This window comes from Sinocyclocheilus anshuiensis, unplaced genomic scaffold (genome assembly GCF_001515605.1).
Source record: "Sinocyclocheilus anshuiensis isolate Anshui unplaced genomic scaffold, SAMN03320099.WGS_v1.1 scaffold415, whole genome shotgun sequence".
Taxonomy (NCBI): domain Eukaryota; kingdom Metazoa; phylum Chordata; class Actinopteri; order Cypriniformes; family Cyprinidae; genus Sinocyclocheilus; species Sinocyclocheilus anshuiensis.
Genome location: NW_015552655.1, coordinates 1882873 through 1904499, shown reverse-complemented (window position 1 = coordinate 1904499; position 21627 = coordinate 1882873). Strand labels below are relative to the sequence as shown.

Below are 21627 nucleotides of genomic sequence, written 5' to 3'. Positions count from 1 at the left end.
CAATCACAGCTCACTTCCGAGCCGCTTGTTTCCCGCCCTCTTCGCTGTATGTGTTACATTCTTTCGCAGTTTGTATCAAAGGTACGTACAGTTACGCTTCATACCAGTGAACCCTCAGCATCTATATTGGGGTTATTACGCGCTTATTAGTAATAATTTTTTGTGTTTATGTTCCTCAAAAGCAGAAGGGAGGAGAGGAGCCCGTCACTTTGTTCCCGTCTTCAGTAACATCAGTAAACAGCAGGTAGGGATGATGCTTTCTGACTCTATAATGCTAATCTGAGGCGGGATGGTCTGTGTGTGCTGGAGACGATGGATGATGGAGATGTGTGGGGTGTTTATTACGATTACGCTTTTATAGCTGGTGTGATTAAGCATCATCCGCTATTGGCCTTGGTCATACTTAAATTACGTTTCCATCTCTAATGACACTGGACTCCCAGTTTAGCTGCATGCTGTCATTTCGATCTTATAAAGCTCCTCACATGCTGATCAAGCGCCGTTTATATTGGCAGTGTGTTGTGTTTTCTGGGTCTGTGTGTGTTACGCTCGCCAGTTTTTTTTTTTAGATCAATATAGGTGATTAATGATTAACTGTTTTGTTTTGCGATAGACCCTTTTATAGAAAAGGTCGGTGTCTTTGTAGGAGGATTAAATAGTCGTTTAATCGATTAACCCTTGCTAAAGTCTAGCACCTGTTTGTTACTGTTTTATATGTCTTGTTACTCTATTATTTTTTATTGTTAGAGTATTCTTTTGCTTTATTATTCCAAATGACCATATTCCATCGATTTAATGCAAGCTATGTGAATTATTTAAGTCGTTTTTTTTTTTAATTGGGTTAAAGTTCATTCAATTCATCTCTGTGCAGCGCCCTCTTCTGGTCGCTTGTGAAAGAGGCTCATTTGCATATTTCCTGCAGTGTAATTTAAGTACCAGAAAGTGGTGTCCCATTGGGTGAGGTGGGATTGTGTATTTGCATAACCAAATAGTGTTTTGAACGTACTTTCTTATTAGAACTTTGATTAATGATTAGTAATTTTTCTCTAAAGTTGAGTATATGTGTTTACACATAAAATGTATACACTTGTATAGTGTGTATGTGAATATATATATTAACAATAATATCTGATTTAAAAAACTTTGAATGAAACTTATTTAATGAAAAAGCATGTCACGTATGGTATAACTCTACAGACATGTTTTGATGTTCATGACTCAAAAATCCATGATATTAAAAGTAACATTAATTAAATCCAAATATTGTAAAATATGACTTGTTTTATCCCAACATACTTATGTTTAGTGTTGTTTTTTTTATTATTTATATATTATTAATATTTAGAAGTTTTATTATATTTTCAGTTTTCATGTAGACATTTATTTTTGATTAGTTTTAGTTTTTAGTAGTTTATTTAGTTTTATTCAACAATATCAATGCTATTTGTCATTTGTTTATATGAATTGTTTATATGCATGTGCAAATGCATAGGCATGTAAATTATTTGAATAATTCTTTGACAATGCAAAGCTTCTTTTACCAAACCTGTGCACATCACTGTGTATATGAAGAGGAATGTTGATGAATACTGTAACTGTGTTTTTGGTTGAGCAGACTGGTAGTCATGAGGGAACTCTTTGCTCCTGGTTGCCATAACAACACTGTTGCCATAGATACATCTTTTCTGGATGTACATGTGGGAGTGATTTTATTTATTTATATGTTTTATTTATATATAAATTCTAAGTGTCTAGTCTGTCTGAATGACCAATGAAAGCATGACAAGGCTGGATAAAGGCAAGGAAGTTTCCCTTCATTTACACAGGCTGGAAACAGACTCTCTTATAGCTGTTGATTGGGTTTTATAGGCATAAAATGAGCCCTTCGCAGAAACGTCTGTATCAGTCTGCCTTAATGGATCATAACTCAACTTGTAGATTCATAATGGATGCTGGATGGTGTTTAAATAAGTGTAAGTGAGATAAAGCGATGGACGTCGAGGGCTGCAATCATGCACAAAGTACTGTACCTTTGCTGCAGGGAAATTTGAGCTGCTGTTTTTAAAAGCCTCTGTCTTTGTCTCACACTCTCTTTAGAAATGGCAGAAGCCCATCAGGCCGTGGCGTTTCAGTTCACTATCACTCCAGAGGGGATCGACCTGCAGCTGTCCCATCAGGCCCTGAGACAGGTCTATCTGTCAGGCCTCCGCTCCTGGAAGAAACGCGTCACACGGCTGAAGGTGAACTAAACTTACATTATACATTCTAACAGCTTTAAAGGTAATATGAAGTGCTATTTGCAATGCATTTAACTTCCTTTATGTGAGAAATTGCTTGTATTGTAGATGCTACACTGATATATATATATATATATATATATATATATTTAGTCATTTTAAAATGTTTATTATGATTATAAAATGATTATAAAAACAAACATTTATTTATTTAAAAATAAAAGGCACAAATGAACAATAAAAGGCACAATAAAATCTTTATTACAAAAGCAATTTTCATTTTGATTTATTTTGTCGTCTATTAAACAGTCAATTTTATACTTATTTTTGTTTAGGTAATAGTGCATTTAATGTTGATAATGCATCTGATTGATTATAAACACATTTATTTATTTTAGTATAAAATTCACAACAAGCAATGAAATGCACAATAAAATCTTTATTACAAAAGCAAATGTCATCTTGATTTTATTTCGTCACCTATTAAATCCATTCATTTTATACTTATTTTTGTTTATGTAATAGTGCATTTAATGTTGATAATGCATCTGTATACTTGATTATAAAATACACATTTATTTATTTTAGGATGAAATGCGCAAATGAACAATAAAATACACTAATTTATTTATTATAAAACCAAATAGCTCATTTTGATTTTATTTTGTCATCCACTAAATTTGTCTGTTTTATGTTTATTTTAATGTTTTTGTAATAGTGTGTTTAACTTTGATAATGCTTTTTTATTTTTGATTATGAAAACAAACCTTTATTTATATTAGAGTAAAATGCACAAACAACCAATAAACTGCACAATAAAATCTTTACAAAAGCAAATAGCTCATTTTGATTTTAATCTGCCTGTTTTATGTTTATTTTTTATTTTTTTTGGACATTTAATAGTAGTGAATTTAACTTTGATAATAAATTTTTATATTTGAATATGAAAGCAAACATTTTTTTTTCTATAGTAAAATGCACAAATGAACAATAAAATGCACAATAAAATCTTTATTACAAAAGCAAATAGATCATTTTGATCATCTGTCGACTACTAAATCTGCCTGTTTTGTTTTTTGTGCATGTATAAGTTTTTAATGTCGATAATGCTTTTTTTTATTCTAAAAACAAACATTTATTTATTTTACAACAAAATGCACAAATGAACAATAACATGCACAATAAAACCTTCGTTTTTTCTGCTAAATCTGTCCATTTTCTGTTTATTTTTGTGCATAGTGTGTTAAAAGTCAATCATGCATTTTCTAATTGATTATAAAATGTATTTATTTTTAGAATAAAATACACAAATGAACACTAAAATGAGCAATATAGTCTCTATTACAAAAGCAAATAGCGCATTTTGATATTTTGTTTCCTTATTTTGAATGTTTATTGTCACATGTTCCCCAGCTGGATTTCGTAATGTGTCTTTTGTTTATTCTGGCGATCTTTCCTCATTTTTTCCCCTAGTGTTTGTTTATTCTTTCTCTCGTACAGAACAACGTGATCACTGGTGTGTATCCTGCCAGCCCTTCCTCATGGCTGTTTGTTGTCATCGCGATCTTGGCCACCATGTACACACGCTCAGACCCTTCCATGGGCCTCATCGCTAAAATCCAGGAACATCTGCCAGTCAGGTAATCGAGGTCACATTACCACAGGGAAATCTGATCCCTTGCTCTTTAAAGACAAAACTGGCAAAATAAATGAATTATCTGCAGTGTGAACCGCTTCAGTGACTCAAAGATACACTGAAACATTTGTCATCCTCTTATGTAACTCACATTGAAACTTTTTAAAAGTATGGGGTTCCCACCCATGAACTTATGAACATGCCCGAAGAGGGTGTGTACCTTCACACACCTTGATTCAGTTGCTTTCAGACAAAAGCAGAAGAGCTATTCTACAAAACAGATGTTATTTTGTGTCCCTCATATGTGTGTAACAATGACTTTAATAATAAATAGCCGATACTAACTTTGTGTGATTTAATAAAAAAAAAATCTAAATATATTAACAATAATCCAGTCATTTTAATAGTTTTTGTCGCTACAAGGAGCCCTGTGTTTTAAAGTTTTTTTGATCTCTATTAGCATTTCCGATTAAAACATATTTGGAAACGACAGCTAGCATTAAGACATTATTCTTTGATCCATTCAAAAGTTTGGAGCAATACGTTTTTTTTTTGTTTGTTTTTGGTTAAAGAAATTAATAGTAATTTAGCAAAGATTCATTAAATTGATGAAAAGTGACCATAAAGACATTTATAATGTTACAAAAGATTTCTGTTTAAAATAAATGTCCTTTTGAACTTTCTAGTCATCAGAAAGCAACTGTTTTCAGCATTGATAATAATAAATGTTTGTTGAGCAGTAAATCAGCGTATTAGAATGATTTCTGAAGAATCTTGTTACACTGAAGGCTGGAGTAATTATGCTGAAAATACAGCTTTACATCACAGGAATAAATTAAGTTTTAAAATATATTACAATAAAAAAAGTTATTTTAAATGGTAATAATATTTTAGAATATTACTGCTTTTACTGTATTTTTTTTTTTTTTATAAAATAAATGCAGCCTTGGTGAACATAAGAAACTTATTTCAAAAATGTGTAAAAAAAAATCTATCCCAGGCTTTTGAATAGCAATGTACATATTTATTTTTTAATTTTAAAAAGAATTTTAGTTGTGTCTCCAGTCTATGCGTCAAAGCTATAATATGTTTTCCCTTTTTAAAATAACGATTTACTCTTTAAAAAAAAAACTGTCATATTGATAATATCATACTTTCAAGAAGAGAACTTATGGACAGGACACTTTGTTTGTCAGTAGAGCACGATCTTAAAATATCTGATCTGATTTTGCATAATAAACAAAATTAATCATCTAAAAGCTCACTGAAAGTGATAATGCAACACTTAAATACATTATTTGTCTGATAGGATATTTACAGTCTTTCAAAAATGTGCTTAAAAAATTACCTTATCAGACTGCACTAATTTTCATAGAGTGTCCCAACAACTAATAAAACATTAATTACAGTATTGCATACAGCAGTGTAATATCGTGTCTCTTTGTCTGTAGTGATTCTTTGAGCATTCAATGTCGGACGGTGGTTTCTGCCGTGTTGTTCAGCACTCTGCTCTGGTTCTCGCTGATCTTCACCATGAGGCTTTGCCTGAAGCAGTTACTGTCGTATCACGGCTGGATGTTTGAACAACATGGGAAAGTGTCCAACACCACCAAAATCTGGGCGGTTAGTACAGTCATACTACCAGACACACCTAACCTACAATCACCCAACCTGTAATGGTAAATAAGGGTGAAGTTTGTACTTTTGCAGCTTTGGTGGAGTCAGTGTTGTTGTGCCGGGCTTTGAGGGAACCATCCTACAAATAATTTACATGTGCATAATTGTCGATGCATATTGAACTGGATAGGAGAGTATTTTAACATCAAAATCACACACTTTACCTTCAAATATGCTTGTCTTCAGGCCATGGTCCGGATCTTCTCCGGCAGACAGCCTCTATTGTACAGTTACCAAGGATCTTTGCCCAACCTGCCTGTTCCAGCAGTGAAGGACACTGTTAAGAGGGTGAGATCATTATGTCATCATCATCACCAAAATATATCACTAAACCACTCTATATGGGAAAAACTGTTATTTATTAACATTCTCTCCTACTTCTAGTACCTGGAGTCTGCGCGTCCATTGATGAGTGATTCTGAATACGAGAGGATGACGACTCTGGCCAAGGAGTTTGAGAGCAGTCTGGGAAACCGCCTGCAGTGGTACCTCAAACTGAAAGCCATGTGGGCATCCAACTATGTGAGAGCAAACAGCAAACCATACACAAACTTCACACAATACCTGTCAATCGTCTAATGCAACCTTAAAAATGCTTCCCTAATCTGACATTAAACATTCAGTTTGGCTCTGATACATAAAGAAAATATAGGAAGGAATTGGATTTTATCCAACAGGAACTGATTGGATCGTTAAAAAAAAAGTGGGCATTGCTACCAAAATAAAGGGGATTGAGGAGAGAGGTTAAAAGTAAGAAGGATCTGTGAATTTTTTTTAATTTTATTTTGATGAAAGGTTATGAAAACAAACATTTTTATTTTATTTAGAATACATTGTGTGCTAATAAGCAGAGATGAGGAATGTAATTTTTATTATTTATTACATATTAGGTATAATATGGGCATTACATACCATTACCATTATTAAATATTAAGTTCAATATGGGCATTACATACGAAATGAAAGGTTCTGGAAAGGATTTGTGACATCAGTTGAAAATCCAAGTCCTTCACAGAACAGTTGCGTTTTAATTACGTTTTGATGAAAGATTGCAAAAAACAAACATTTATATTTAATTTAGAATAAATGTTAATTAGCAGAAACAAGGAATCTAATATCTAAAATTGATCAAATATTACGTTTAATATAGGCGTTGCATACCAAATTAAAGGTGATATGAGGAGAGGATGGAATGGAATTACATTTATATTATATTTAGAATAAATAGTGTCCTAATAAACAGAGACAAGGAATTAAATATTTATTAAATATTAAGTTTAAATGGGCATTACATAACAAACAAATAAAAATAAATAGTGTGCTAATAAGTCGAGGAATTTAATATTTAATTTAATACTTAAATAAATATTATGATTTGATATTAATTTTAATGTAATTTAATATTAAAATGAATATTACATTTCATACTAATTTAATAAGATGGCAAATAGGGTCAATTTTAATTTCATGTTGACCTGAAAATCATATTTTGCTAGTGGGTTTGAACTGTAGGATGGTAAAAAGATTTCCTAACCATTTTATTTATTTTTTATTTTTTTTAAATGTTTTCTTGTGTCTGCATCTTCAGGTCAGTGATTGGTGGGAGGAGTATGTCTACCTGAGGGGGCGTGGCCCACTCATGGTCAATAGCAACTACTATGGAATGGTACGGCTCACAGATGCATAAACAAGCAGGAAGTTCTAAAGTGATATTTTTATATTCAAGCCTCTTGAGTCCTTCTCTTTCATCTTCAGGACTTCCTCTACGTGACGCCTACACCGATTCAAGCCGCGAGAGCAGGAAACACACTGCATGCCTGTCTCTTGTACCGCAGGAAACTCAACAGAGAGGAAATCAAACCTGTGAGTCCACATTACAGCGCTGACAGATGCTATTGGGTGTGGGGGGGTGAAACTCTCGTCGCCCCGAGGGATGACAGAGATTGATTGCAGAGCTGTTTTTAGCTGTGCATTGAACTTTGTTCGGTTATGGATGGTTGATGGAGACTGTGTGTGTGAATAGGGAAGACCCGCAGGGCTGTGTGTATTGAGTCGGTGTTTTGCATATTTGCATTAAAGAGAACATAACGTGAAAACATTACTACTTTAAAAGTATAGTGTGCTTTGTATATGTGATGTTATACACCATAAAACGTCCTCATGAGTTCAGTTTGATTCTTCAAGACAACTAAACTCGAGTTCCATTTACATATTACATGCATTTATATATCATATTAGCAATTTGGCCCATTTTGATGATCAAGCTTTTAAACTATGCCACGTGGAGTTTAGATATTGATAATAGATCATTTACATATCTTAAAGTTACAGTAGTAATAACAGCATTCTTAAAGGAGTAGTCCAAACAAAAAAATTGTAGTAAGAATGAATATTGTTTTTTAATAATATTTTTGGTTGGACTGTCCCTTTAATTACGGGTGAAAAAAATAGTTGAGGGTGGAAAATAGTTATTAAAACTACATTTTGGTTACCTTGACTAACAGTGTAACTCTGTCTTTTAGAGTCGTGTGCCAGTTTTAAATGTTCCTTTGTGTGCCGCTCAATGTGAGAGGATCTTCAACACCACACGCATTCCAGGAGAAGAGACGGGTAAGGCTAGAATTTGGGTTTTTTTAATGGTTTTGAAAGAAGTCTCTTATGTTTACCCAGGCTGCATTTGTTTGTTTAAAAATACTGTAAAAATAGCAATATTGAGAAATATTATTACAATTTTAAATAACTGTTGTTTATTTGAATATGTTAAAATGTAATTTCCTGTGATCAAAGCTGAATTTTCAGCATCATTACTCTAGTCTTCAGTGTCACATGATCCTTCAGAAATCATTCCAATATGCCGATTTGCTGCTCAAGATACATATCTTACTATCAATGTTAAAAACAATTGTGCTGCTTCATATTTCTGCGGAAACAGTGATACATTTTTTTTCAGGATTCTTTGATGAATAGAAAGTTTAAAAGAACAGCATTTATTTCAAATAGAAATCTTTTGTAACATTATGACTGTCTTTACTCTCACTGATCAATTGAATGCATACTTGATGAATAACAGATAGATAGATAGATAGATAGATAGACAGATAGATAGAATACTTTCTAAGATGAAGAGATATTTGACTTTAGTGTTTTCTTGGAAGTGTCTAGGCCTGTCGCAATAATCAATATATCGAATTATCACGCAATATCCACTTGCGCCTGTGTCTTTTGCAGCTTCTCGTACATAACGTGGTGTAGTTGGTGCTAGTTCAAATTTAAAAAATGCTTCTACAAAAAAAGTTTCATCTGCAGATATGGTCTTGTTTAGGGGTCTGTGCCTTTGTGCATACGGACATCTGACTGCTAAGTAGTGATTGTGTTTTTCAGCAATAGTGTGCACCCTTAATTTACAGAGAAAAGAAGGTCAGGGAAAAATCTGTAGATGGAAAAGTCTCCATACAAGTTCTTTGTGCATTTTTCTTTTTTTCTATTTTTTTGTTAGAAAATGTTTATTTAATATTTATTCAGGTTTTTTTAAGCTATCTAATATTTTGATGATCTAAATATTCTTAAAAATTAAAAGTTTGTTGTCAGTTGGAAGTGTGTAGGCCTTCTTGCATTATTATGCTGTTACATTATGATTATATATTCAGAGGCATAAAATGGTCTTTAAAATGACAATTATATCACTTATCGCAATTATTTCTGGGGCAATATATCGCACAACAAAAAGTTGTTATCGTGACAGGCCTAGAAGTGTCACAAGTACAAACACGTCTTACTGTATAAACTTACACAGACAAACACACACACACCTGGACAGACCTGGTTTGTACCGCACACACAGACTGACCCAGATACACAAACCCACTCAGATGTGTCCTCCTCTCTGAGAATCTTCTAATAAATTTTTGCCATCATTTGCTGATGATTGAAAAGCACATAATACACAAAGCATGAGTGCGAACGGTGAGAATTGGCGTGCATTTACTAGTTTTATGTGTATTTAGATTCCCTGATCCACTGGCAGGACAGCGAGTATGTGGCGGTGTTCCACCGAGGCCGTTATTTCCGCCTGTGGCTGTACCACGCCGGGCGCATGCTGTCTCCCAGAGAGATCGAGCAACAGATTCAGCGTATAATGGACGACTCGTCACCTCCAGTGCCCGGAGAGGCCAAACTCGCAGCCCTGACGGCAGGAGACAGGTAAGAGCGTTTACATGCACGTTCTTAAGCCGATTATGCTTAATAAGCCGAAAACGCACTTGGTCATGTAAACGCAGTAACCTGTTTTCTTTTATCGGAGTAAGGTCATAGACGGCGTAAGCATAAACCGGTCGTAACAAGTAGTTTTTTGCCTCTTACTCCGATTTCGCACGGCATGTAAACGCAATAACCCACTTTCTGTTGGCTTATTAAAGTGCGCATGTGTGATACGTGACAGGAACGCATCGTTAGTGCAGATTTAAGCGCATCTAGACCGAGCAAACGTCTTGCAGTAAAGAAAGAAGGAAATGTATCACAAAAGCAGACTTTTTCATGACTCAGAAAATGATAAAAATGTGTTCTCATCTCGTGCAGCAGAAATAGAAGTGGTTGAGTCACAATGCTGCGTTTATAACCTATGGAATGCCAAAGCTGACTTAATTATAAATAAAGAAATGTACAAAGAAATGTAAAAAAGCTAATATAAATAAATAAACAAAGAAAAGAAAAGTAAAAAATCAAAAATAATTATTTATAATTTTATTATATTATATTATATATAATTTATAATGATTTTTTCCACATTTATTTATTTTTTCTTTTATTTATTTATACATTTATTTATTTCCACTTTTATTTATTTTCACATTTATGTATTTATTTACATATCCAAGTAGCCTAATTCGGTTAAACCAGGAGTGGTCAACGTTGGTCGAGACAAAGCCAAATCAAATAAAGCCAATCAAGGCCTAGATAGCCAGGCAGGTGAGTTTTTATCAAGGTTGGAGCTAAAGTCTGCAGGGCTGTGTGGGCTCTCCAGGACCGACGTTGGCCACCCCTGGGTTAAATGGTTTAAAAATTCATTGGTTATTACAATAGTCACTACAGGACTAGCAGAAACATTCTGACCTCAACACACTAAAAGACCGTTACCATCGACTGGAGCAGATTCTTTGACAGTCAGAGAGGAGCACACACCTAATGACTGAGTCAGATTACACACTTAACGACTGGCGCGTCACGACTGGACAAATTCTGCCAAACCAAAAACAAAAAAAACCTCACAAACCCCGCAGCGCGCTCCCACAGCTGCTCCCGCCCCACCAAAGACAACACTGCGAACTATATAACACACTATTGAAACGTTGAGGTTTGTTTTACTTTTCTTAGTTTGTGCTTTAATATAACAGAAAACATTAGCTTTCTTGCTGTGTTGGTGTTCCTAATAAATGTCACAGCAATGTGTCTTGAATATGTTTTGCATTAAGTCCAATGTTACATTTAGTCATTTAGTAGACGCTTTTATCCAAAGTGACTTACAAATGAGGACAATGGAAACAATCAAAATCAACAAAAGAGCAATGATAAGCAGCTTAATGCAGTAATAATTTTATTTCGTCATATTCGTGATTTATGATTTTTTAAATGAAAATTTATTTTCATAGAATAGCTAGGGTATTCGTTATATTCGTATATTGCTTATGACGAAAATTCATTAGCCTATTTGTTATGAAGTTGATTTAAAATTCTTCATAACAAATTTTAAGAAGTTAAAAGTTAAGAAAGAATGAAATTAGCCTGTAGTCTCTGATCTATAGGCAAATTTTATTAACTTTTATTAGACTGCAGATCGAAAAAAAAATTATTCTTGATAATCTTTAAAATGAGAGAAATCACTGACATAATTTAGGCTATACTTTCTTCGACTGCAGAAAAAAACGAAACCATTTAATTTGCAGTGTTAACTTATGAATTAAATGAAAAACAAGAAATAAATCACAACAAGAACAATAGAGCTTTTTTCTAGTAATTTCTAGTAAATTTCAAAATGAATGCTTGCTGAATTATACGCAAATGATTATATTTTGATGTCACAACAGGGAAATAACCAGATTTATTAATGAAGTCATGTAAACGCAGCTTACTTGCATTGTCAGGTTACTGATGTGCATGTAAACGGGGAAAACTGGTTATTTTAATAAGCTGATATTTGTGAGTTATCAGCTTACTGGTGTGCATGTAAACGTGCTCGATGTCTGCTGACACACTTAAAGGGTTCATTTGACACAAAACAAACATGCATGTGTTCTATATGTAAAGAAATGATAAATAATGCTTTTGTGGAAGTAGGCCAAGATACAGTGAATGTAAATAAACAATAAGACAATTTTAAAGGAGTTTAAATTTGGTTTATTTATTTATCAGTTGTGTTTTCCAAAGCAGCATCTCTGTTATTATTGCTCATATTTGTTGTTACTGTTTTAAACAAACCCGTAACCCTAGTATTAATATTCACAGGTTTTGATTATTAATATTTATTAATAAGTTATTTATTAATAGTACAGGACAGGTTTTAATTATTGTGTGTGTGTGTATATGGGTGTGTGTGTATATATATATATATATATATGTATAAAATATGTTAATATATTAAACAAAAATGTAATGTATTTTAGTATCATTGAGAGACCGTTTTTCTTGTAGATTAGATTTTATTTTGTATTTTCAGTTTTCATTTTCATTTTGGTAAGTTTTAGTCATTTAGTTGTGTTTTTGTCTTTTTATTAGTTATTGGGTTTTTAAATTGTTTATAGTTTATTCATTTTGTTTTAACTATTTTAGTACATCAATTTAAACTGTAAAGTTTCAGTATTTCACATGCATTTATATTAAGAATCTTTCTTGATATAAATCTGTATATTATGTAAACCCTCCCTAGATTACTTTTTCAAATTCTTGCTACGAATGCTCAGATGTTTTTAACTTCATTTCCCAGAATCCCTTGGGCTCAGGCCAGGAAGGAGTTCTTCAGCTCAGGAGTGAATAAGAGATCTCTGGACTGCATTGAGAAAGCGGCGTTCTTCGTTGCCCTGGACGACGATGAGCAAGGCATGAGGGGGGATGATCCTGCTGGCAATTTGGATCGCTATGCCAAGTCCCTTCTGCACGGCAAATGCTACGACAGGTGAGATGCTTTTCAATCCAAATTTGTCCATCAGTTACGTTTTTAAATATGCTAAATGTTGTCTTAGCTTAATTGTTAATAGAATAAATAGTCTCTTACACAGCCAGACATGATAGTCTTTGTCTTTGCTATTGCAGTGTTTTGCACTGTGTTTGTGTTTCAGGTGGTTTGATAAGTCATTCACTGTGGTGGTGTATAAGAATGGGAAGAACGGCCTCAATGCTGAACACTCCTTGGCAGACGCACCTATAATGGCTCACGTGTGGGAGGTGAGAGACCGAATGAGAGAAAAAGAGAGTATTGTTTAGACTAGAGATGTACCGATCGATCGGCCAGGGATCGGAATCGGCCGATTTTCCTCATGATCGGCCCAGATCGGTGACCGGCCGGTCAGTCTTACTTCTTTCCAATTCCGAGCCGATCCGTTTTGTTACCAGCGACACAGGCAATAACGTCAGCCATGCATTCTCGCTCTCTTCTCGCCGACGACCCCTTCTCTCTCACACACGTCTCATTCGCTCCGTAATAAATAGTGCTTGTATTACGATTTTCCTCATGATCGGCCCGGATCGGTGATCGGTCGGTCAGTCTCACTTCTTTCCGATTTCGAGCTGATCTGTTTTGTTACCAGCGGCACAGGCAATAACATCAGCCACGCATTCTCGCTCTCTTCTCTCTGACGACCCCTTCTCTCTTCACACACGTCTCATTCGCTCCGGTTAAATAGTGCTTTTGTGTGTAATGCAAATAGTGTATTGCGCATTATAGTCATTCTCACAGGTTTCGCGCTTATACCAAAAGTGCGTGCACCACCACTGATCTATATTAGTGGAGCCCACAAGCCACACTCACTCTCAAACAGCTTGTGAGCCACAAATACCAAAATGAGTGGCTAACTGCGCTAAAACGTTCAAATACATACAAAATGATGTCAAAATGCAAAATGCAAACTTGGCGTGTATCCAGTTAAACACAGTCAGTTTTGGAACGTTAAATAGTTGAGAAAGAGAACGCATGTTGTTTAACAGTATATTGGGTCCGTGGATAAACTCTTAAAGGGACCGCAGTCCAATATTTCTGCTGCTGTCTGTCATGTTAATCAAAGAACAAAAGACAAAGAAAATCACTTTCTGCTCTTGACTGAATACATTTTATAACTTTAATGGTAAGCATAAATCTGTATTTAATTTTTTCAATGAAGACTACAGAAATTAAGGTAATCAAATGTAAAATAACACTGGATGTGTTATTTTACATTTGATTACTTTAATTTCTGTAGTATTTCTTACCTGAATAAAATCTTACTTAACCTGAAAAACTTAGTTTAATAGCTCTCTTTATTCTATTGCATTTATTTGTGCTGTTTGCAAATTTTTTTTATTTGTTCTTATTTTTTATTTGTCTGACTTTTTACTTGTGTTTTTTTATGAAAATAAAACTTTGCGTTGAAGAAAAGTAGATTTTTGTTTGTATATGCTGTCAATTATAGTTCTTAGAAAGAAAATCGGTATCGGCAGATCACACTAACAAAAAATCGGAAATCGGAATCGGCCAAGAAAATTGCAATCGTTGCATCTCTAGTTTAGACAATACATAAATGAATGAGTATAATATCAGATAAGCTAAATAATGATGCTTGTCGTTCAAAGAACTCTTTCTTGTCTTAAGCGTAAGATGTCATAATCTGGTTTGAATTAAATCATTCTTACATAATAGGGATACAATGACAACACTAATTGGATAGTTATTTTGTTAATGTTATGGCTGATATTAAAATTCTGTTCTATTTTTATTTTTTTTTTGTAGTTTTTACATCCTGTAAGTGAAATTAGGCATCACAACATTATAATGTACAGTATAAAAATTTATATTAATTTAGAATTTTGCTAAAGACTACATTTAACCACATTATAAACGTATTCATGATTTTAAAAGTTTTACACAAGTTTTAGAGGATGGTAAAGGTAATTAAATGTAAAAATAAAGGGAACTAAACTGCATTATCAACCCATTTTTTAATTACAATTTTTTTAAATATATTTTGAATTGGTTCAGTTTTCTTTAGTTTTAGTAAATTTATGTGCTTTTTTCCATTTTTTATTAGTTTTTTTTTTTTATTGTTCTCGTAGGTTTTTAATTTTAGTAATTTACTTTCTTTCAGTAATTTTCCAAGGCAACATTTCAAATTTGTTTATGTTTTTAAGTTATTTAATTTTTATTTTATTTAATCTTAAGTTCCATTAAATATTTTAATAGTTTTAGTTAATAATACTAACACTGCAATCTGTTTGGTTAGACTAGCCCTTTAAGCTTGTATAAAATGTTCATTATTCTTTTGCTGACTTGCATTGTTATTCAGTAAATGCAATCTAGTTGTCATTGTTATTATGTTTACTCTCTTTCTCTCTAAGTATGTGATGACTACCGATAGTTTCCAGCTGGGTTATACTGAAGAAGGTCACTGTAAAGGAGACGTGGCCTCCTCCCTGCCTCCACCTACTAGACTAACCTGGGACATACCTGCAGAGGTACAAACACACCGTCACACCTTCTCATGTTTACAGACATGAGTATACAGTGGCCGCTAATGGAGACACTGAATAATTCATCTTCCTGTATGTGTATTTAGTGTCAGGAGCGTATCGAACGCTCTCTCGCTGTGGCACAGGCTCTAGCCGATGATGTCGACTTTCATGTGTTGCCAATACAAGAGTTTGGCAAGGGTGCCATCAAAAAGTGTAAAATCAGCCCGGATGCCTTCATTCAGATTGCGCTACAGTTGGCCTATTATAGGGTAAGATTGAACCCACGTAACACACAAAACCACATGTAGCGTACTGAAGTCAGTTCTCCTCAACTTCACACTAACAGAATGTATAGAATCACATTAATTATGAATATGTTCCACTAACGCTTCACAAACACTGTGGCACAATACGTTTTGTTTTCATTTTTTAACCCTAGATCATTTTTTTTATTGTTTAAGATAGTGATCTTGACTATTACTTACACATACGACTTTTATTAATTATTACAATATGATATTTATATTATATATTAAAATAAATATTAAAACATAATGTTAAAACGTGTGTTACAACATACAATGTGTTAAAACGTGTTGGAAACATTAAAGATGTTAGAAACATGCAAGGCATGTTAAACATGATAGCAACCTGCTAACAATGTGTTAAAACATGTTAGAAGCTTACTAAACTTGCTAAAAAAAAGTGTAAAAAATGTTGAACATGTTAGAAGCATGTTACAAGGTTAGCAGAATGCTAACATTTGGTTAAAACATGTTAGAAGTAGGAATGCACGGAAATGAAAATTCTTGGCCGAAAACGAACAAAATGAAACACTGGACCGAGGGCCGAATACCGAACACATTTTTTTTTTTTGCGGTTTTTTTTTCCCATGTATTTTTCCAATTTTTTTTCCACCATTGCATAAATAGCCAAAATGTTTTTTTTTTTACTGTTTTGTCTTGCTTTTCAAAGAAAAAAACAATTTATAAATATTTAACACTGAACATTTTTTTTTTACATTCTAGCAGACATTATACCAACAAAGCACAATTTAACTTAAAATGAATAAGTTATTAAAATAATATTTTTTGGCCATTTGAGACCCCTTGAATCAGGCATGTATTTTTACTGTACGAATAAATTCAGCCTTGCTGAGCAGAAGAGACTTTTAAAACATAAGAAAATATTACAGATTCCAATTTGAACACTGTGTGAATATTATAATAAATGTATATTCTTACTTTTTTATTTTATTTTACCGAACAACAGTAAAATTACCATTAACATCTGAGTTTTTTCTCAGCTTTTTTGGCAGAAACCTGCAGGAAGATCTCAGCGCTTCTTTTTGTGGACAACAGCAGATTTATAAATGATTCTCATTACGAATTTGGGAAGATGTTTGTCACACGTATCACACTATCACATGCCTTGTAAAAAATCATAAAAATGTTACTTAGCAACTGACTAGTAACACTGTTTCAGTGCAGATTTTCCTCGCGCTTTGGACTTTGAACCCTGGCTAACGAGCTTGTGCAACGCTGTTTGAATCATTTGAATGCATGTAGGGGTATGCCGGTATCAAATGCTTTTATTACGGTATACGGTATTATCACGATGTTGAAATTTAGTTTAAAAAAAGTGCTGTCGTAATATAGTATAACAGGTTTAATAACTTTTTTCTTATAACAAAAATAACTGAACATTTAAATGCAATAAAGCAATACAGAAAAATGTATAAAGTTAAAAGTTTTACACAGATTAAAGTGCAAAAGTACAAAAGAACCCTTTACAATAAGACCTCATTACTTAGCCTTAGTTAATGCATTAACATTCACAATGAGCAATAGCTGCTAGCAATGTTAAAACATGCCAGCAACATGCTAAGACAAGTTAACTACATAAAATATGCTAGCAATTGCTTAGCAACACTCTATAACAATTATCTAAACCCTTAGCAACCACCCAGGACACCTTAGCAATGCCCTTGTAGCTACACAAAAGGCCCTAGTAACCACAATTTTTTTAAATCTAGTTATATTGTATTCAAATATAAACTTGACTGAATAATTGATAAAACAAATAATATTCTTTTTGTTGTTGTTCCTTCCCCACATCCAGAATCGAGGCACGTTCTCTTTGACCTACGAAGCGTCTATGACCCGTTTATTCCGCGAGGGCCGGACCGAGACGGTGCGTTCCTGCACCAGCGAGAGCTGCGCCTTCATCAGAGCTCTGGAGGGAGGAGAGGTAACCAATCCACTAATATATCAACACATTGATGAACAACTACATGCTCTGATTTTGTAGTGACATAAACATTTGTTAAATGCTGTTAAATTTAATTGCCATGAGTGACACAGGTTATGATGATAGCCATAAAAAATGCATTCAAATGCTGTAATTACTGTAATTTTCCCAATTTAATGCAATAATTAAAATAGTGTTATTTTGCATTTGATTACATAATTTCACACTGTATTGCTACATTGTGAATCGTTTATGAACAATTAGTTCACAAATCGAGTACAAATTCAAACACGAGTGCATATTTAAACATCTCTCTCTCTGTGTCTGTAGAGTAAGGAAGTGTGTCGGCGTCTCTTTCGCACGGCGGCTGAGAAACACCAGCATCTGTACAAGATGGCAATGACAGGAGGAGGAATAGACAGACACCTCTTCTGCCTCTACCTTGTGTCCAAATACCTGGGAGAGGAGTCGCCTTTCCTTAAAGAGGTGTGCAACACACAGTTACTATATATCTGCCGAACAAGGAAGTTTAAGTGATTTTTGCTTCCTTGCAAATGCCCTTGCATGTGTGTCATAAGTGAAAGAAACAATTGCGCAAAGAAAATTTCCTAATTTTTTCCCACATGTAGAACTTTTTTTTCTGCATTCATGACAGATCTCATTACCGTTATACAAAAAAAAAATCTAATTCTTGCTACTGAAATAATACCTAAATAATAACATATTTATGCAAATAAGAAAAAAATATTTTGTAATATTAAATTTGTGTGTGTGTGTGTTTTCTTCAGGTGCTTTCAGAAACGTGGCGTCTGTCCACCAGTCAGACTCCTCTTCAGCAGGTGGAGCTGTTTGATTTCATTAACCACCCAGAGTACACCACCTGCGGTGGAGGATTTGGCCCGGTCAGAAATATTCATGCAAATTCACAAATTCATTTTTTCTTTTGTGTGCATTTCATTTATTTTCATTTGTGTGCTCTTGACAGGTTGCAGATGATGGTTACGGCGTGTCTTACATCATCATCGGAGAAAACATGATCAACCTGCACATTTCCTGCAAACACTCTTGTCCTCAGACTGTTAGTACTTTTTTTCATTACCAGTTTCCTGAAACTTCAGAAAAGGGAAAAATAGAGACTAGTAAACTAATTGACAAAATGTCTTTATTGAAGTTGGTTAGGATCTAAACTAAAATTAAAACCATTAAAACATTTTTTTGTGGTAGTTGAAATAAAGGTGAAAAATAAAATATAAATACTTTATGATAAACTTCAAAAGCTTAAATGAAAATTAGAACGATTGCCTTGGCAGATTACTGATATAGAATAAAGGTGAAGTACAAAAATTGTTACATGTAACAAAATGACTAAATCTTAAACTGAAAATATAAAAATAAAAGCTCATAAAATATTCATAAATATTATAATAGTATATAAATATAATAAATGCTCTGATAGAAGCTAAGAAAAATACTAATCGCATAGTGTATTTAAATATTACAATGAACTACAAATTACAAACTTAAAATTAAAACTGAATTTAAAATAAATGGTAATATATAAAAAAATACTAAAAATTAAATTAAAAGCTAAAAATATAAAAATAAAAGATTATTCAAAATGTAAATACAAACTATAATAATATATAAATAATGCAAAAATAACACTGGTTAGGACAAAAACTAAAATATAAATCCTGTCATCATTTACTCACCCTCAAGTTGTTCCAAAGATGTTCTTCTGTTTAATGCAAAAAAAAAAAAGAAAAACTACCAGTTGCTGGTAGCCATTGACTTTCATAGTATTTTGTTCCATACGTTTAAAGTCAATGGCTACCAGCAGCTGCTTGGTTACCAGCATTGTTCAAAAAATATGTATGAATAAAGAAATAAAATAAAAAAACTATGAATAATGAAATATCCCTTAATAGCAAATATAACATTTACGGATTTCTTTATGATGCTACACCTTGTTATGGCAGTGTTTAATGAAAATTATGCTAATTTGTTTCTAATATTCTTTCTAAATTGCAGGATTCTCACAAGTTTGGAGCTGATATCAAGAAGGCTTTGGAGGATCTTCTGGAGCTGTTGTCACCAGAGAAACCAGACCCGTCCAAAGCTGAGCAGAGCCACTCGAAGAAAAGCAAAAAAGACCTGTAGAGGTAGAACAGATCGCCCATGACGGTCAGAAGACATGAGGTTGCATAGAACTAGGAAATAGCGTGTTTGCGTGTGTATTCATTTGAATGCATGTTTGTCATTACATACAAACATGCATCCATACATTCCATGCTTGTTGTACAAATCGATGCCATGAAGCCATGAACAACATGATGTAAAAATGGTGGAAGCTGCTTCGTCTAAAAAAGTATTAGTTTAATAAAATGTATAAAAGAGCATTAAAAGCAAGAGATAGTTTGATAGCGGAAAGCCTTTCATGTTTTCCAGAAGGACCAGTCCATTTAGATTTAATTTGGTCCTCATTTTTTAAATATAATGAAGAATCGAACTGATTAGTGTGCATCACCACCAGGGTGATGAGAGTCTAATGGTTAATGATCTGACCAGTTAGTGTAATGGTTGTAGGTTCATTAAAAGTAAGCTTGACCGAGGATCTCAGTTATGCATCACCTCTGTACCTTCTGATGAAGGCACTTCACTGCTCTTATAATACCATAAATCACATCCAAATAGAAACTCCCCATCTGAACTGGATATTTTGAGGTGTAAGAATAACTTGACTTGTCATTTTACTTGAATCCCAGAGCAGAAGTATATTTAAGATTTCAGTGACTAATGACTCAGAATATTACATGTGACTGCAGTTTTAATGTGATTGTCCAGATATATTGATGTGTTGATCTCACTATTAAGTCTATTAATTTTAACTGTTTTTTTATGTACTTTCTTTTTTACACAAGGTCAAGTTGAGATAAAATAACTATTCACAATTTATTTAACAAGGTTGAATATGTCTAATAGGTCAAAAGAATTACGCCACAACACATTTCTGTTAATATCTCAGGTGTTTCGAATGCACGATTTAACTTCAAAAATAAATCAAGGCCAGTTATTTGCACATAGTTTCTGTTTACTTGTACCCAAAGAGACGTCTCCTTAACAAAGCTAAGTGTACAGTACAAAATCTGATATGATTTTAATTCTAAATGGTGTACTTCGAATTAAATAATATGGTTAACCTTCAATTGAACTGATTAAATTCCATTAGGATGCTTTCAAAGCTAAATGTGGTCATGATTATTATGTATTTAATAATAATTACAAACCATTTATACCAATCTTCTATTTTCAAAAAAGTAGGAAACTTAAGAATGTGATTTAAAGGAAAACTTCAGTCAAAAATGAAGATTTTCTGAGAATTTACAGGCCATCCAAGATGTAGATGAGTTTGTTTCTTCATCGGATTCGGAGAAATTGAGCATTGCATTACTTGCTTGGTTCCCACTGCAGTGAATGGGTGCCGTCAGAATGAGAGTCCAAACAGCTCAATAATCCTGAAGTATTCAACAAGACTGCAAAAGTTGTGTGTTTGTAATGAACAAACTGATCATGTTTTTATCTTCAAACAGTTGCTTCCGGCTAAAATATGAGTCCATAATTTCTCCAGTTAAAAAATTAATTCCATCTGAATCAGGAGAGATATGCACAGATCATTTAGAGTTTACAAGAAAAAAAACTGTTCTAAATAAATATGTTGTTATGGATTATAGACTTGTATTTTGGCCTAAAGGGATGATTTAAAGTTAAAATGCCTTATTGATGGATTTGTTTCTTACAAACATGCAACTTTTCGCTGTACAAGTCGTTAATTAATGGTGGTGTGGATTATTGAGATGTTTTTATCAGCTGTTTGGACTCTCATTCTGACAGCACCCATTCACTGCAGAGCATCTATTGGTGAGTGAGTGATATAATGATAAATTTCTCCAAATCTGATGAAGAAACAAACTCATCTTCATCTTGGTTGGCCTGAGAGTGAATACATTTTTAGCTAATTTTCATTTTTGGGTGAACTATTCCTTTAAATTACTGACAGAATAATTAAAAGAAAACATCAGGTATGATAATATTAATAAATAGACAGATTATAGTCAAGATGCAGGACATATTTCTATA

General features: G+C 33.4%; 1 protein-coding gene across 2 annotated transcripts; it reads left to right on the top strand.

The window, feature by feature from the left end:
* Positions 1-21142, top strand: LOC107667163 (carnitine O-palmitoyltransferase 1, liver isoform-like). Of its 2 annotated transcripts, none has more exons than XM_016458757.1 (20): positions 1-81; positions 186-244; positions 2098-2240; positions 3738-3877; positions 5325-5496; positions 5737-5838; positions 5935-6072; positions 7139-7216; positions 7306-7413; positions 8073-8160; positions 9555-9750; positions 12527-12715; positions 12879-12984; positions 15127-15243; positions 15345-15509; positions 17362-17490; positions 17821-17976; positions 18279-18392; positions 18476-18568; positions 19522-21142. In XM_016458757.1, exons 3-20 carry the CDS (start codon positions 2100-2102, stop codon positions 19648-19650), a joined length of 2361 nt encoding a protein of 786 aa, XP_016314243.1. In that variant the 5' UTR covers positions 1-81; positions 186-244; positions 2098-2099; the 3' UTR covers positions 19651-21142. The 2 variants fall into 2 exon arrangements, with proteins under 2 accessions (XP_016314243.1, XP_016314242.1); XM_016458756.1 differs by having other exon boundaries at positions 183-244.
* The last annotated feature ends 485 nt before the right edge of the window (positions 21143-21627 follow it).